This window comes from Heliangelus exortis, chromosome 1, assembly GCF_036169615.1.
Source record: "Heliangelus exortis chromosome 1, bHelExo1.hap1, whole genome shotgun sequence".
Lineage (NCBI taxonomy): Eukaryota > Metazoa > Chordata > Aves > Apodiformes > Trochilidae > Heliangelus > Heliangelus exortis.
The window spans coordinates 196,060,739-196,078,406 of record NC_092422.1 but is presented as its reverse complement, the minus strand read 5'-3'; the positions used below and the strand labels follow the sequence as shown (position 1 = coordinate 196,078,406).

General features: G+C 47.3%; 1 protein-coding gene across 2 annotated transcripts in view; it reads right to left on the bottom strand.

Annotated features, from left to right (window-relative positions):
- Nucleotides 1–8,214: 8,214 nt before the first annotated feature.
- The window catches only part of EXOC4 (exocyst complex component 4), a 441,701-nt gene continuing 432,247 nt past the window's right edge, over nucleotides 8,215–17,668 (bottom strand). For both annotated transcript variants that reach the window (XM_071734223.1, XM_071734224.1), the window contains one exon: nucleotides 8,215–9,595. In XM_071734223.1, the coding sequence (XP_071590324.1) occupies nucleotides 9,358–9,595 (238 nt within the window). In that variant the 3' untranslated portion in view covers nucleotides 8,215–9,357. The remainder of the gene's footprint in view (nucleotides 9,596–17,668) is intronic.

Here is a 17,668-nt window from a genome sequence, read left to right as displayed (position 1 = left end):
GTTATTTACTCACATTTAAGGAATTTTTTTTTAAGACACAGGAGCTGTTCTGAGTGTGTCCTTCTCTAATCAGCTAGAAAAGAGCTCATCCTGCAGATAAGGAACTTTTAAAGTTCCCCTAAGCACCTGGGCTCCTCTTGATTGATTCATGAGCAACCTGTGGGCTCAGTTATTCCCTGACACCTTCCTTCTTTTTGTATTGGGGGGAATTTCTGGATGCAGCAAGGAAAAAATCAGTCCCCTAGGCCAAGGTTTGCAGAATAGTTGGTAGCCATGAGGATAAAAGAAAGGGAAACCCACACCATGGCCAGCTTGGGCCACAGAAAATCAGATTTAACTCCCAACTTGCATCCTGCAGAGCATCCACTTCCCAAGCTGAAAGCTCAGAGAATGGGATGGAGCAATTCAGGCAGGTGAGAAGTGACTCCAGCTGTGCTAATGAGGGAAAACTCATTAATCTGCTGTCCCCTGCCTCCTGAAGAGGCTGCTGTGGCACATGAGAGATGTTCCCCCAGATGTTCAATCTCAAGAAAAGTTCCCCAAATTCCCCTGGCTCTGGAACAGCAAACACTGAACTGAGAGCTAAAAAAGCCAAAACAAACAACCACAAAAAAACACCAACAAAACCAGAACTGAAGCTCTAAATCAGCACTTATTATCCTAATAAAACCTTCCCACTGTTGACAGAGGGAGCCTTTCCTACTCAAAGTGTTAATGGCAAACACTGGCCTTAAATACATTGATTTACTGTTCAATTATAAAAACAATCAGCTCCCCAACACGTGCTGTGTGTGCCACAGAGAAGATTTATAAGCAGCCCCAGCCCTCTCAGAGCTCTTTGCACTTGCAGAAACCCCCTACAAATCCTCTTGGTGATTCCCCAAGAAGCAGTGAGCAGTAAAACCACCCAGATGGCTGCAGGGAGAAAGGAGGAACCTGCAACACTGCCCTGGGGAAGAGGAGTAGGAAGAGAAGCAAGGTGTAAACCAGGCAGCTCAACCCAGCTTTGCAGGTCCTTGATTTCATGATGAGGGGGGGGGAGAGGCTTGAATCCCACCTTCCCTTCAGCTTCTTCCTGTGGCTCTGTTATTGGGAATTCAGCCTGCTGGATGCTCAGCAACCTCCTGAAATCATTCCCTCCAGCCAGTGCCTTGGTTTTCCTCATTTCCCCTTGGTCTTTATGGCTTTCTTGCACTTCCTCAAGCTTTTCCACTTGGGAGTTTGTGTGTGTGTGTGTGAGACAGAGCCTTGAATGGGATAGAATCATCATGGAATGGTTTGGGACCCAAAAAATCATCCAGTCCCAACCCTTGCATGGGCAGGGACACCTCCCACCAGCCCAGGGGGCTCCAAGCCCCATCCAACCTGACCTGAGACACTGCCAGGGATGGGGCAGCCACAGCAATCCTGGGAAATTTATCCCCAGGATAATCTGTGTCAGGGCTGTGCTTGGGTCACTTTTCTGTCATCTGGGTCCTTTCAGCCCTGTCCCCTTCTGCAGGGTCAGAACCCCCCAAGTGGCTCAGTTAAATCAGCTGAGGGAAGGACTGAAGTTCTCCCATCTTTGGGCATCCTGATGGACACTGGATGCAAGGAGATCCAAATGCCCCTGGGTTGTGCAGCTCTGAAACACTCCCTGGAACAGCACTTGGGGCTTTTATATCTCAGCTGGAGATAGACCCCAAAACCCTGTCTCTTCCCATCCCACCAGGTGGCCCTGTGCAGACATCCTGGCACCCTGAGCTTGGTGTCCAACCCAACCAGTGAGGCAGCACTTTGATACTGGCTGCACCCTTCATAGAATCACAGAATGGATTGGGTTGGAAGGGACCTCAAAGCTCATCCAGTCCCAACCCCCTGCATGGGCAGGGACACCTCCCACCAGCCCAGGGGGCTCCAAGCCCCATCCAACCTGACCTGAGACACTGCCAGGGATGGGGCAGCCACAACTTCCTTGGACAACCTGGGCCAGGCTCTCCCCACCCTCCAATTCCAGAATTTCCTCCCCATCTCCAACCTCAATCTCCCCTTTCTCTCCAAGTTTTAACCCATTTCCCTTCTCCTCTCCCTACCCCCCCGTGTCCAAAGCCCTCCCCCAGCTTTCTTGGAGCCCCTTCAGATATTGGAAGGTTGCTCTGAGCTCACCTGGGAGCCTCCTCTTCTCCAGGCTGAACAACCCCAATCCCTCAGCCTGGCTTCCCAGGGAGGTGCTCAGCCCTCTGAGCATTTGAGTGGCTCTGCTCTGGACACCTTCCAGGAGCTCTGTGTCCTTCTGCTCTTGGGGACTCCACAACTGGACACAGAGCTCCAGGTGGGGTCTCAGCAGAGCAGAGCAGAGGGGGAGAATCCCCTCCCTTGACTTTCTGTCTCTGCTTCTTTTGTACAGCCCAGGACCTGCTTGGTTTTTGGGCTTCAAGGACACATTTGGAGAAGTCCCCATCTGGGGACAGCTGCCAGCACCCTGCATGAGGAAAGCAAGTCTTAAAAGTCCTGGAGGAGGGGTCAGAGCATATTTAGGGTCAGAGGATCTCTCTCTCATTAACTTATTGCCTTACTGACAGCCTGAGCCTGCTGGGGACTTTTCCCCTGAGGACAAGGTGGCAGTGGACCCTCCTCCTAATGTCTGTCCCCATCAGTAGATGAGATCTCCCTTATTGCAATCCAGCTCCCCATCAACACCCCAAACCCCTCACATCCCAGAACCTCTGCTCTCCTCTGACCTCATTCTGCTGCTGGTGGGATGTGCCACCAACCAGGGGACAAAAAGGGCACCGTGGGGGAGCCAAGATGCCTTGAAGACTCTCCCTTTGCCTTAGAACAAAGTTTCTGGCAGCCAATCCTGCTGGAGAAGCCCTGCAGATTCCCTGATTTCTGGAGCTGATGGAATTGGTTGAATTCAGAACCTCAAAGTCACTTCAATGTCCTGGAGCAGTCACCACAAGGTGTCTGCAACAGGACAGGGGGACAGCAAACAGCACAGCTGCTGAGGGGACACCTGCCTTGAGGATTTCATCTTCAGGCTGATTCCTCTTCCCAACCAGGAAATTGGAGTGATCCAACCATCTCCAGTTCTCCAACAGTCGTTTTCTTATGGATCCCTTGGATTTTTGTCCCTCTGCTTCTCAGGTCTGGCCTGCGACGGAGTGAGGACATCACCAGGAGCAGCAACTTTGCCTCAGCTGGGTGACATGAAAAATAACTGTGATATTCACTGAAGCCCCTGCAGGCCTTGGGAAGTGCCCAGGGATTGGGATTCAGGCTGCTTTCTGTTTCTCTTTTCCCCAGATTTCCTTTCACCTCTCCAGAGCTGTCGGAGCCACGAGAGCCTCCGGGTGAGGACACTGAGCTGGAGCAGGGGAAGGAGGGATTTGTCTGTGCCAAAACCATTTCATCCTGCACTTCTGTGGAGGAAATGACAAACACTGAAGTCCAAGCCCCTACCAGTCCAATTTTCTCAACTGATTGCCACTGTGCCTAAGCCTAACAGAGTGAATAATGAACACTGATGCCATGAACTTCCCAATAAATCGCTCCTGATGAATTTCACCCAGGTCATCCCAAAGAAAATTTAATGATTATATGCTGGCTGCAGCTACCTAATTTTATTTTATTATTATTTTTTTTTTCTTCCCTGGCTCAATTGTTAGATCTAATCAGCAAAGGAAGGAACAGGAAATAAAATAACAAGCCTCATTGCTGAGCACGCTCCCTATTTGATGCAAACAGCTAAAACATGAACTGCAGGGCACAGGCAGCTCCAGCTTGGATTTTACAGCTTTTACCCAGTAATTAGAGAGCAGGGCTAGTACACCAGGGGCCATGGCCTGGAGGGCAACATTTGACTTTCCTGCATCTCAGTTTCTTTTTGAGTTTCTCATCTGTCAGACCTGCTTGGAGTCCAAACTCTCCAGGGCAGAACATTCCCCACTCTGCACTTCCAGAGCAGAGGACAGCTGGCCTTGCCTGAGGCTTAAGTTACTGCTGTGATAAAATTGATGTGGGTCACTGGGTACTTAAAAATGTGGAAGGATGAATCCTTGGGTAATAAATTCTTGAAATTAGAGAGCAGTCAGATTTGGGAGCAAGCTCTGCAGTGATGGGCAGGGTTTGTGTCTCATAGGATGGTTCCTCCATAGGAATCACAGCCCAATTGGGCAGTGAGTGCCCAGTTGTGTGACTTCTCCGTGTCTCAGATCTGTAAAATGATTTTCTTTCCTTTTCCCCCCCCCAAAAAAAAGCTCCCCACTTGTCTAAGAGCAATAGAATCAACATTACAGCACTGCTCAATTTCCTCTTGGCAGCTTTCCCCTGCTCCCTGTCTGAGTGGCCTCTCCCTGAGTGCTCTCTACCACACTCAGAAAGAAATTGGCAATTATGACTCATGCTAATAAAATAAAGCCAGAGCCAATAAAAGGCAAAAAAGAGAGATACTCAGTGGAATGACTCCTCACCCAACCTTTCCAACTGGCACTGCCTCTGAATGGCCACACTCATCACATCTATGGCAGATTTTTAAAGTTCTTTACCATGAAAATGGAAAAATGGACCAGGTTGCCCAGGAAGGTGAGAATATCTCCTCCCTGGAGATGGTCAAGGTGAGGCTTGAGGAGGCTCTGAGCATCCTGATCTAATTGAGAGGGTCCCTAATAACTGCAGGGTTGGACTGGGTGACCTTGAGAGGTCCAACCCAAATGATGCTCTGATTATGAGGCTGGGGGAATCCACACCATGATAGCCCTGGGGGACTGACTATCTATCTATCTATAAATCAATCAATCAATCAATCAATCATTCATATGTATATTTGTGCATATTCATATATATTTGTGCATATTCAGCTGGAAGGCAGGAGGGCTCTGCAGAGGGACCTGGACAGACTGGAGAGTTGGGCTGATCCCAACGGGATGAGGTTCAACATTCCAAGTGCCGGGTCCTGCACTTTGGCCACAACAACCCCATGGGGAGCTCCAGGCTGGGCACAGAGTGGCAGAAAGGGAGCTGGGAGTCTGGATTGCCAGGAAGCTGAAGAGGAGGCAGCAGTGTGCCCAGGTGGCCAAGAAGGCCAATGGCATCCTGGGCTGGCTCAGGAACAGCGTGGCCAGCAGGTCCAGGGAAGGGATTCTGCCCCTGTGCTCAGCTCTGGGGAGGCCACAGCTTGAGTCCTGTGTCCAGTTCTGGGCCCCTCAGCTCAGGAAGGAGATTGAGGTGCTGGAGCAGGTCCAAAGGAGGCAACTGGGCTGGGGAAGGGATCCAGCACAGATCCTCTGAGGAGAGGCTGAGGGAGCTGGGGGTGTTGAGGCTGGAGAAGAGGAGGCTCAGGGGAGACCTCATCACTCTCTCCAACTCCCTGAAAGGAGGTTGGAGCCAGGGGGGGGTTGGGCTCTTTTCCCAGGCAACTCTCAGCAAGACAAGAGGGCACAAGAGGTCTCAAGTTGTGCCAGGGGAGGTTTAGGTTGGACATTAGAAAGAATTTCTTTCTGGAGAGGGTGATCAGGCATTGGAATGGGCTGCCCAGGGAAGGGGTGGATTCTCCATCCCTGGAGATATTTCCAAAGAGCCTGGATGTGGCACTCAGTGCCATGGGCTGGGAACTGCAGTGGGAGTGGATCAAGGGTTGGACTTGATGAGCTCTGAGGTCCCTTCCAACCCAGCCATTTCTGTGATTCTATGATTCTATGATAACAGCTTGACTCTACACACAAAACCAACTTAAATGAACAAAAGATGTTCCCAAAAGACCTCACCCCCACCCACTCAATCCCCTCTTAAATGAGAGAGGATTTGCAGCAAACACCAACACATCAAGGTAATTATCTCTTTCTAGGCAGGTTTGATGCCAAAATAACCCCCTCTCTGCTCATGTTTTCCAGGTGCTTTATAGGATGTGGGTTGCTGCCATGAACCAGCACTCTCTGGAGACACAGATGCAGTAGGAAAGCTGCTGGGAGATGGTTTAGCAAAGCAGAACTGGGCCTGATGATCACTTCATTCTCTCTCTTGAAGAGCAGCAGGGAGTGGGGGTGAGCTAAAACTGACACTTGCACACATAAAACTTGCACACATTCCCTAAACATGAGCTACCCAGAGACTTTTATGCTTAAAAATCATAATAATCACTGTGACACTTCTGAAACACCTGATGGCAAATCCTAAAATAATTTGGGTTGGAAGGGACCTCTCAAGGTCAGCCTGCAGCAAGCAGGGAACACCTCAACTAGCTCAGGATGCTCAGAGCTTTGTCAGACCTCACCTTGAATATCTCACAGTGCATTTGAAAGCTTGAATCACCATCCCCAGAGGTATTTAAAAGAGATGGAGACACGTGCTGCTGAGGGATGTGGTTTAGTGGTGGACTTGGTAGTGCTGGGTTGGGCTTGAGGATCTTAAAGGTCTTTTCCAAGCAAAACAATTCTGAGATTCTACCTTTCTGGGGAAAAAAAAAATCCTGTATGGATTTAAGGCTGATGAGGATTCCTTCTGGCAGCATCTTCTTGTCACATAGTGAGAAAGTTTGTGCAGCTTGTGTCAATGAGTGGCTGAAAAAAAAAGGGCTCAGGGTCTGGATTCCTACATGCCATCACTTTCCTTGCTGGACAATCCCAGGAAATTCCTTCTGGCATCTCAGGCCTGATGTGAGGGCTTTATCTTTACATCTCACGGGGATGTGATGGACATTGTGAGGTGCAGTTCAAAGAACAGTCTTTGAAATGATTTTGCTTTAGAAGCAAACACACTCCCAAGCAGGAATTTTTCTTGATTTCAGCACCTGGTGGGTGGAAACAGCAAAGCTGTAAATCAGCCATGTGAAGATGAGGCAAAATCTTCCAACTCTTAAGCAATTAAACGCAAAAGGAATCAAAAATAGTCTGATAATTAGGCCACAGCAGCCCAGTCTGATTTCAGAGCTTGTAACACATCACTTCTGAAGGGTGTGAAATCAGTCTCACATTGTCCTGGTTTGGGCCAGGAGAAAGGGGATTTTCTGTCTTGTGCTTTTGCTTTCAGCTCAGTCTCTTGTCAGGAGCTGCACTTGCTGAAATTCACAGCAAGTTTCTCAGGCAGTGGCTGCTGCTGGGACTGAGCCCACTCCATGGTTATAGTTACTGCTGGAGAATGGGCTGCAGAGCCAAGGACACTGCTCAGCTCTGAGGAACATTTTGCCCTCCAAAAGGAGAAAAGGAGTCAAGAGGTCCCACCTGAAACCCTCCTGTGGGGAGGAACAGACAAGAGAAATGACCAGAATTGACCAAACAGAGGATTCCATCCCATCCACCTCATCCTCAGGAGAAATTGGAGGGATCCCCAGGCTCAAAGCCCTTCCTGCTTCCCCTTCTTCCCCTCTCCCTCTTTGCTTCAGCATCCTGGGAGGATTCCATCCCTTCCTCTGCCTCTGCTCCTGATCCATCCCAGCCTGAATCTGTGTGTTCCTGCCTCCAGCTCCCAACTGCTCCTGAGCCCAGGATTCCAGCCTGGACTTTCCCAGGGCTGCCCTGCAGCCTCAGTGGGGATGGGAGAGTTCTTGGGGGAAAGGGGGGAGGAACCTGGGATCAATTTTCCTGTAGATTTGTAGAGATTTAGTCATTTTTCCTATTTCTCATTCCTGTTCCATTCAAGCTGTGTAGTTTAGTTCCCAACCCATCAGTCTCTCTCCCTTATTCTCTCTCCTTTCTTTATCAGGGAGGGGGATTAATAGGGAGAATCTATTAATCATTTTAATTGCCAGGGCAGTGTTAAACCCTGACACACATGTACCAAACAACTTCTCTGCCTTCCTTCCAAGTCTGGCTTTTCAACATCTAAACTGCAGCACATCTTGATGTCTGAGCAGGTGAATACTTGTGGGACCCCAGAAAGACCCCCACATCATCATCTGTGTTACCAGGAGGATGTTTTCCACCCTCCCTCCTGCAAATTCACCAAGGAAAAGAGGAAACTCTTTTAGGGAAGGACCACTCTGGAAAAAAATGGGTTCAGAAATAAAATGAGAATAGAAACCAGAAGAAGATTCCTAGCAAACCACTGGGTTCAACTTTTTACAGGGATGTTGGGAACCTTCTTCTCCAATCTTGGCCTGAATTCAGAAGGCCACTTCCACACTGCTGTAACCCTAGAGGACAATATATGGAAAATCTGGAAGAGGATCTTTTTAAACACAAGAAAAATAACATTTCTTAAAAAAAAAACAAAACAAAACCCAGATAAATCACCAGAGCCTTTGAGGTCTTTAAGCATCCTTTAATTTTGCAGTTTCAAGACTGACACACAAGCAGTTACAGAGCTCAGAGAGAACCTATCTCAGCATGTGGAACCCACCCGGGTTGACAATCTGCTTGAAAAATACAAGTGCAGGGTGTTCTTCTTGGCTTGGAGGGGTGGTAGGAACTCCTCAGCCTCCATGAATAAAGAACCTTTTACCAGGTGGCTTTAGGTGGGCAGAAATTAGAGATGTCACCAGAAATGGGGGCTTGGGTGCACCTCAGATTCTAAAATTGGGATCTGCCTTCCTCCTGCCCTTGCTGATCATTAGTGCTGAGCTCCAGAAGCTTGTGTGTGCTCCCAGGACATCAAATATGATTACAAAATACCTTTGGGGAGATTCCAAAAAGATATTTTCAGGGAAAAAAAAGAAGAAAAAAAAGGAGAGTTAAGTTTTGCTACTGCCCCATCTTGGCAATTTTTCTCCTCCATCCCCCATCATCCAGTGCTGCAGAAACTGATGCCATATGGCTCTGGGATAATGAAAAAAAAGGCAGAAGTGGAAACAAATGGTCCCAAGCTACCTTCCATGATGAGACTTGGCTTGTGGCAATGGGAAGGAATAAACAACAAGATCTCTTTGCTGTGGAAACAGCAGAAAACTTAATGGATCTACAGCTGCCATGGGGAAGAGGTCTGGCAGAGCTGAAACAGGCTCCATGCAGCAACCCAGTTGGAATGGCTTCAAAACCATCAAGATCCCAGCTGTGGCCAAGAGGTTTGTGCTTCCCTGTCATGGTGCTGTTTAATTCAGCATGCTCTGAACTTCCCTGAAGGCTCTGACCCCCCCATCTTCCCTTTCCCTTTGCATCCCATGACAAAGCAGCAGCAGCAAAACCAAACCTCTCCCAGGAATCTCCCCCAGGATGCCTCTTCCTGCAGGGAATACTTGGGAGAACACTTGAAAGAAGCATTAAGTGATTACACATCAACCCCCCCCCAAAAAACAACCCCAAAACCCAAATGACATTTCCCTAGCACAATGCCACCCAAAAAAAAAAAAGTGAGCTTTTTGCCTTTGATGATTACAAGAAATGCAGAGGTTTGGGACCTGCAACTTGACAGCCTCTGCTGGTCCCTTAATAAAAGGGACAGAGCAGATTACACAGTGGTGATTTTCTTGTCCTTGGTGGCCTGCTTGATAGCTGCCTGCTCACAAATGATCTCCTTCAGCCTCTGCAACCTCATGTTCTGGGTGGTTTGGTCTCCCACCCCTGTTTGGCTTCTGTGCAGTAAGTTCAGGGCATAGATGTATTCCAGCTCTGTGTACTTCACCCCTTGATCCACCACGAGGTTTAAGAGCTCATCTGCTGTGTTGTAGAGCATCTCATAATACTGCCTGAAAAGCAAGCAAACAAAAATTACTCATTTTGGTCAACTTGGTGGCCCAGATCTTTATTTCTGTAGAATACCATCAAATGTTACTTTTATTCAGCAGTACTGTGAGCATAAATATATTCCTGGTGAACATCAGGAGATGCCAAGGGGGGATGTACATCCCAGGGAAGCAAATCTCACATTATCAGCAGAAAAAAAGCAGAACTGAGGGTTCCCCTTTCTTAGGAGTTACCATCAGCTGAGCTGTCACTGTTTTATAGAATGGTTTAGGTTGGAAGGGAGCTCAGAGCTCATCTCCTCCAAGCTCCATGCTCAGGGACACCTCTCATCCAGCCCAGGTTGCTCCAAGCCTCATCCAACCTGGCCTTGAACACCTCCAGGGATGGGGCAGCCACAGTTTCCATGGGCAACTTATCCCAGAATCTCAGCACCCTCAAATTAAATAATTTCTTCCTACTGTCCAACCTCAATCTCCCTAAATCTCATCTTGCCCCATGAGCTGTAGCTTAAAGGTCATTTGAAACTCTGAAATAAAAGAGCCTGAGGGTTGATTGAGTCCTCTCAGCAGTCATGTGGTGTAGGTTTAGTCACAATTCTGTGGAACACAGCAGTGTTTGGAAAGATAAAGAAAGGTCTTGAATTCTTGATGTGTTGAAAGGTTGGAATTGCAGGATGTTCCTGGAAGGCTGAGGTGGGAAGGGAGCTCAGAGCTCATCTCCTCCAAGCTCCATGCCCAGGGACACCTCTCATCCAGCCCAGGTTGCTCCAAGCCTCATCCAACCTGGCCTTGAACACCTCCAGGGAGGGGGCAGCCACAACTTCTCTGGGCAATCTGTTCCAGAGTCTCAGCACCCTCCTCCTGAAGAACTTCTTCCTAAGCTCCAGGCTGAACCTCTTCTCCTGCACTTTCAAACCATTTCCCCTTCTCCTAGCACTGGACACTCTTCTGAAAAGTCCCTCTGCAGCCTTCCTGGAGGTTCCCTTCAGGGATTGGGGGGCAGCTCTAAGGTCCCCCTGGAGTCTCAACACTCCCAGCTCCTCAGGCTGAAGCTACAAAGTTGACCAACTCCTCTAGAAAAAGGGGTACTTCCCATCCATTCACTGCTTTTTTTTTGTTGTTTTTTGTTGTTGCTGATTCCAGTGACCTTCTGGTGCCTGAAGGGGCTACAGGAAGGGTGGAAAGGGACTGGATGCAGCCCTGGGTAATGTGCTCTGGGTGCTGCTGCTTTGGTGGGAGAGTTGGACTGGGTGATCTCTGGAGGTCCCTTCCAGCTCTGGTAATTCAGGAAAGGACATGGAGCTGATGGAGCAGGTCCAGAGGAGGACCAGGAAAATGCTCAGGGAGCTGGAACAGCTTCTCCTACAAAGCCAGGAGGGAGCTGGGGTTGTTCAGCCTGGAAAAGGCTCCAGGGAGACCTAAGAGTGACCTTGTGGTGTCTGAAGGGGCTACAGGAAGGGTGGAGAGGGACTGTGTGCAAGGGCCTGGAGGGATAGGATGAGGGGAAATGGGTTTAAATTAGAGAAGAGCAGATTTAGACTGGATGTCAGGAACAAGTTCTTTACCTTGAGGGGGGTGGAACAAAACCAGGTTGCCCAGGGAGGTGGTTGAGGCCTCATCCCTGGAGATATCCAAGGCTTGAGGAGGCTCTGAGCACCCTGATCTGGTTGGGGGTGTCCCTGCTGACTGCAGGGGTTGGACTGGGTGACCTTGAGAGGTCCCTTCCAAATAATTCTCTGCTTCATAAAGACACTATAAACCCTTGTAAAGAGACAAGGATCTGAAAAGCTCAAGGAAGAGGTGACAAGAACACTGCCTGATTTGGCTCAAGAGCAAAGCAAGGCAGAACCCTGGCAGAGCAGCTGCACAGGAGATCCCTGCATGATTCCTCCACACTGCTGCAGGAGGACAAGGGCAGGCTGCAGTCTAAATGGGTTTAAATTAGAGAAGAGCAGATTTAGAGTGGATGTTAGGAACAAATTCTTTACCTTGAGGGTAGGAGAACAAAACCAGGGTGCCCAGGGAGGTGGTTGGGGCCTCATCCCTGGAGATATCCAAGGCTTGAGGAGGCTCTGAGCATCCTGATCTGGTTGGGGGTGTCCCTGCTGACTGCAGGGGTTGGACTGGGTGACCTTGAGAGGTCCCTTCCAAATAATTCTCTGGTTCATAAAGACCCTATAAACCCTTGTAAAGAGACAAGGATCTGAAAAGCTCAAGGAAGAGGTGACAAGATCCCTGCCTGCCTGTGAGGCTCTGAGATTTGGCTCAGCCAAATGCCCAGCACTTTTTTGGCTCAAGAGCAAAGCAAGGCAGAAACCTGGCAGAGCAGCTGCACAGGAGATCCCTGCATGACTCCTCCACACTGCTGCAGAACAGGCTGCAGTCTAATGCTTAATTCCTGGGGGAATAAATTATTTAAAACCCAAGAGCTGGGGCTCTAGGAAAAGTTATCACCTCCCCCCCCTCTCTTTCTTTGAATGCATTAAAATATCAGTCAGGACAAACATGGCAAAGCTGAAGATTAAATTTCTCTTGTTCTTTTCCTTGCAGGCTCTCAGCTCTGGCTTAGCTGGGCCTTTGCAGAGCACCCAGGATGCTGCCAGACTGCAAATCATGCAGCAGTGACTGTCCCCAGCTCCTGCAAAGCCACACATTGTGGAAGGTCTCAGGTCTCCCCTCTGCTAAGTGGGGTTCAGAGCCCTGCAGTTTTTCTCTTCTCTTTCTCCTTCAAGACATCACCTGCTCCTGTGACCTGGGAATTCTCTCCTGTGACCTGGGAATTCACCCCTGTGACCTGGGGTCTCACTCCTGTGACCTGGGAATTCTCTCCTGTGATCTGGGAATTCTTCCCTGTGACCTGGGAATTCTCTCCTGTGACCTGGGGACTCACCCCTGTGACCTGGGAATTCTCTCCTGTGACCTGGGAATTCACCCCTGTGACCTGGGAATTCACCCCTGTGACCTGGGAATTCTCTCCTGTGACCTGGGAATTCTCCCCTGTGATCTGGGAATTCTTCCCTGTGACCTGGGAATTCTCTCCTGTGACCTGGGGACTCACCCCTGTGACCTGGGAATTCTCTCCTGTGACCTGGGAATTCACCCCTGTGACCTGGGAATTCACCCCTGTGACCTGGGAATTCTCTCCTGTGACCTGGGAATTCTCCCCTGTGACCTGGGAATTCACCCCTGTGACCTGGGAATTCTCTCCTGTGACCTGGGAACTCACTCCTGTGACCTGGAGTCTCACTCCTGTGACCTGGGAATTCTCTCCTGTGACCTGGGGTCTCACTCCTGTGACCTGGGAATTCACTCCTGTGACCTGGGGACTCACTCCTGTGACCTGGGAATTCACCCCTGTGACCTGGGGACTCACTCCTGTGACCTGGGAATTCTCTCCTGTGACCTGGGAATTCACCCCTGTGACCTGGGGACTCACTCCTGTGACCTGGGAATTCTCTCCTGTGACCTGGGAATTCTCTCCTGTGACCTGGGAACTCACTCCTGTGACCTGGAATTCTCTCCTGTGACCTGGGAATTCACCCCTGTGACCTGGGAACTCACTCCTGTGATCTGGGGATTCACCCCTGTGACCTGAGAATTTGCTCCCATGCTTGAAATTTGGCACCAACCCAACTGGCAGTGGGTTTGGGGAGGGGGAGACCAAACCAAACCTCATCTCTGGAGGATGGGAACAGATTTAGGATTTTAAGTTGTGGTAATTCCAACACTGCACAAGAACATGCAGGGAAAACTCCCTGAGAACCTCCTGGTGCAGAAAACCAAGGAGCACATCCTGATAAGTCCTGTGTGTCCAATCCACTTGCTAGGCTGATGGCTTTTCATTAAATCTTGGCTTTTCTGGCAGATAAAGCACATAAAACCCCAAAATATCAGACCCCATGCAGTCCCACAGGCAGCAATGCAGTGGCAGGTGACAAAGACACAGAAACAGCTCAGAATTATCTTCCTTGCTGACAATGGCATTATCCTAAATCCTCTCCCAGCCAGAATAACCTGGATTGTTCTCCTGCTAAAGCAGTCAAGGGGATATTTAGTTACTGACAAATTTAAGGAGTGGATCCCTGAGTTTTCATTTTAGCTCCTTACTTTAGCTCTAATGAGCCCTGTGATGTTTTATGCTTGAACTTGGCACAATTAATTAGTTGGATCTGGGACCCTGAAGAAATGAAGATCCCAAATTTCAGTGGCAGCTACTGACCAGTTGGATTTCCAGGACCAGCTTTTCCAGGGAGCTCCTGTTACCCTTCATGTTTTATAAAATTTAGGTATTTATCAAGATGCTTCAAAACACGGTCAGAAAACTCATATAAAGTTAACTTTGAGAGCATTGGCAATATCTCAGATACAGGAAAAAAAACCCAATAAAGTTGCCACAGTAAACACTTAAGATTTAGGAAACATTCATCACCTTCTGGGAATTTATGCTGAGCAGATGTGAAATGAGATTTTTACTCCTGGCTGGGTTTTCAACAAAATAACAGAGAGGGTAATGTGGAGGGGGAGAGATCTCAGAGAGATGGCAAGTCTAAGGCAGAGGACTTGTGGCCTTCCCAAGGTGACAAAAAAACCTTAAAAGAAGAAGGAGCAGGACCTGAAGCTTCTCCTTCTCCAGACTGATGCTGGGAAAAAGTTCAGCTCATCTTTCCCCAGTGTCCTCATAGCTGCAATTCCTTTACAGCCTGCCCCAAATCTTCATTTCCTGAAGAATTCTGTACCTAATAAACACAGGACTCATCTGTCACTCTTTTCAGGATCAGATTAATTTTTTTTTAATTAAAAATTTCCTACAAAATAAAAAAAAAAAAGAGAGCAAGTGAGACAGCACGAGCGAGCAAAAAAGTATGAATTTTTAATTGGGTGCAATTAAAAACCTGCTGCTTTGGCATGGCATTGCCTTTGGCCAAACCCTATTTGCATGGGTAATTATTCACTCTATTATGAAGTCTGCTCAACTTTGCCTCCCTTTTTTTTGAAAGGATTAATAAATATTGATCAGACAGACTCCTGCTTGCCTTTGCCCAAGCAGCTCTGATGGACTCGTCTTCTGATGCTATCAAATAATGAAATATGAAAGAGGGACTGGGATGAGCCTCTTGTTCTGTGATTTTTTTATTTTATTTAGGCTCTTCATTTTCCTTTCAGAACTGCATCTGCCCCTGCTGTTATAAATGTTCTTTTGATTAGCAAGAGGAGGCTGAGAAAAGGAAGTTACCCAGGGTTGAGAGAAATAAATGGACAACAGGTGAGGGGAAATCTCTGTTCAGTGCAAAGCTGGCAAACTGCTTTTGTCTTTTTAAAGTTGAGCTTGAAGACCAGGGAGAAGAATTAATATTTATCAAAAGCTGATTCTATCATCTGGCAAAGAGGCTGATAAATAATAACAGCAGATTAGCAGAGCTAACTGGAAAGCAAAGTTAGCTTTCAGGAGCCAATTCCAGGCTAAGCACACATAAGCTGATTTACCCAAAAACACAGATCCTCTGCCCATCATCTTAATTCTCATCAGCCTGGGCACTGAGATCCTCCCAGAGCAGAGGATGATGCTCAGATGAGAAGAGATCAAAGAACAGCTCAAAGCTGATCTCCCCAGTCTTCACTCACCTGAGTATGAAGTCAAGAATGGGACTGCTGGGAACCCAGTGACCTGGGTGATTCACCTCAGCAGGGAAATCTTTTTGTTTGTGATGCTTTTGAATTATTTACCTCATGCTGAAAAGCACAGATGGGGTTTGTTGAGTTCAGCTGATTTTATACACATGAAGGTCCTTACAGAGCATCTCTCCTGCCCTGCTATGGAAGCCTCAACAATTGCTGGTTTATAAAAGAAAGGAAACAAGACTAAAGGGTCTTTAGCTCTTTAGGATGGTAAATACCTGGCCAAAACCTCCATGGATGTTCAGCTTCAGTGTTGGTGGCTGTATTTTGGGGGCTGAGGAGCAAAGGACCACTCTAAGTTGGCCAAAGTCCTTACTATCCTGCTCCTGCAGGAGGATGAACTTGTTTTGATGGCTTCAGGACAACGAAGTCCAGGGAGGTTGTGGAGTCACCACCCCTGGATGTATGTGTCCCAAAAAATGTCTGGATGTAGCACTTGAGGACATGGTTTAGTTGGCTCACAGTGTTGAGTTGATGGTTGGATTTAATGAACTTAAGAGGTCCTTTCCAACCTTAATGTTTCTAGGATTCTATGGTTCTTTTTTTTAAAAAAATAAACCACTCCTTCATGTGATTATCTCACATTCCCATAAATCAACCAACCCAGACATCTGTGACCTCTTCCTCTGGCTCTCAGCAATGGGATTAGCTTCAAAGTTTCTAACTAATCCTTGAATTCTTTAGATGTGTTTCTAGGGCACATAATTCAGAGCAAATAATGCCCAATCCAAAGCCAAAATAAAACTGTACTCATTCTGACTTTAGCAACCTGGAATTAGCTCAGGAAGATCTGCCACCATCTGAAGGACATCTTTGCTCTCAGAGCAGATAGGGAAGGATAAATATCACTGCTGGAAATGATTCCCAGGAGGAAGAAAAGAGATCCCATGGGCAAACCAAAACTGAAGAAGCCAATTAACACACACACCAGTTGGGTTTATTTTTTAAATCTCAGTTTTAAACCAAAACATCAAGTTGCCAGCAATGATTCCATGGCATTTTCTTCTTGGTCAAGCTAGTGCTGCAAATCCATTTTTTCTGCATTTCATGAAGTGAAGTTACTTCATTTTTTCCTTCCTTTCTTGAACTCACTCATCTCCTCCACACATATTTAAATGTAATAGTTCCACCAAGATGAGTTTGTATCAAAACTGAGTGACTTTATAATTTTGGGCTTTTCTCCTCTTCACTTAAATGCTCATTGTTCTCTCTTCTGGGTTTTCTCTAGCTTTAGTCTATAAGTGCTTCACACTTAACCTTTTTTTTTACTTTCTTATTAGAGTACCAAAGAGATTTTTGGGTACTGTAAAATGTGACTCCCTAACCCCCCAAAAAGGAGGGAGATAAAGTAGAGGATTTTTTTGTTCCCTTTGGGTAAGTCAGCACCCAGATCTGAGCCTTTGCCTTGTGAATCTGTTTCTGTCTGCATTGCTACAGAGTAGGCACCCAGGTAGATAATGAAGGAATAATTAAAGTGAGATCCTTTATTCTGAAACATTACATTTTTTTCCTCTGAAGGCCCTTCCCTTAAGAAGAGATCAAGTCATTTTCAGGGAAATCAGAATTTAATTTTGAATTCACTTGCCCATCTTTTGAAAAACTTTTGTGTGTGCAGGCCTTGGGTTATAGGTTAACATTAGCATTTAAATGGAGAATGGTATTAATAGCCCTCTGAGGAGCTTGTCTCATCTTGATTGCCTTTCCAGAGATTTTTTTTCTAAAGGAGAAAACCTCTTTATTTTTTTTTACTCTTTCTCCAAGAATAGAGTTCAAGAGACCATCTTTTTTAACATGCATATTCTCAAATCCATCCATGCAAAATGGCTTCATTGCTGGCAACTTGATCTTTTGGTTTAAAACTGAGATTTAAAACATAAACTAAACTGGTGTGTGTGTTAATTGGCTTCTTCAGTTTTGGTTTGCCCGTGGGATCTCTTTCCATTCTCCTGGGAATCATTTCCAGCAGTGATATTTATCCTTCCCTATCTGCTCTGAGAGCAAAGATGTCCTTCAGATGGTGGCAGATCTTCCTGAGCTAATTCCTGTCTGTGGGACATTTGGGAAAGGGGAAGAGATGAGGATGGAGGTGATGGTTACAGGGCACTGGAGATGGGGCAGGAGATGAGTTCTAGCACAGCAAGTTCTGAAAACTTGAAATAGCAAAAAAAACAACAAAACCTGGTTTGCTGGAAGGTGTCCCTGCCCATTGCAGAGGGACTGGGACTAGATGATCTTTAAGGTCCTTTCCAACCCAAACCATTAGATGATTCTAGAGAAACCACCAATAATTCTAATTTCTGCACCTCCTAAAGCCTCCATGATGTTTGCATCCAGGTGTCAGTGATCAGCATTTTAAAGCAAGATCCTGGTTCTGCTTCCAGCTTGGAAGCTTCTGCTAGA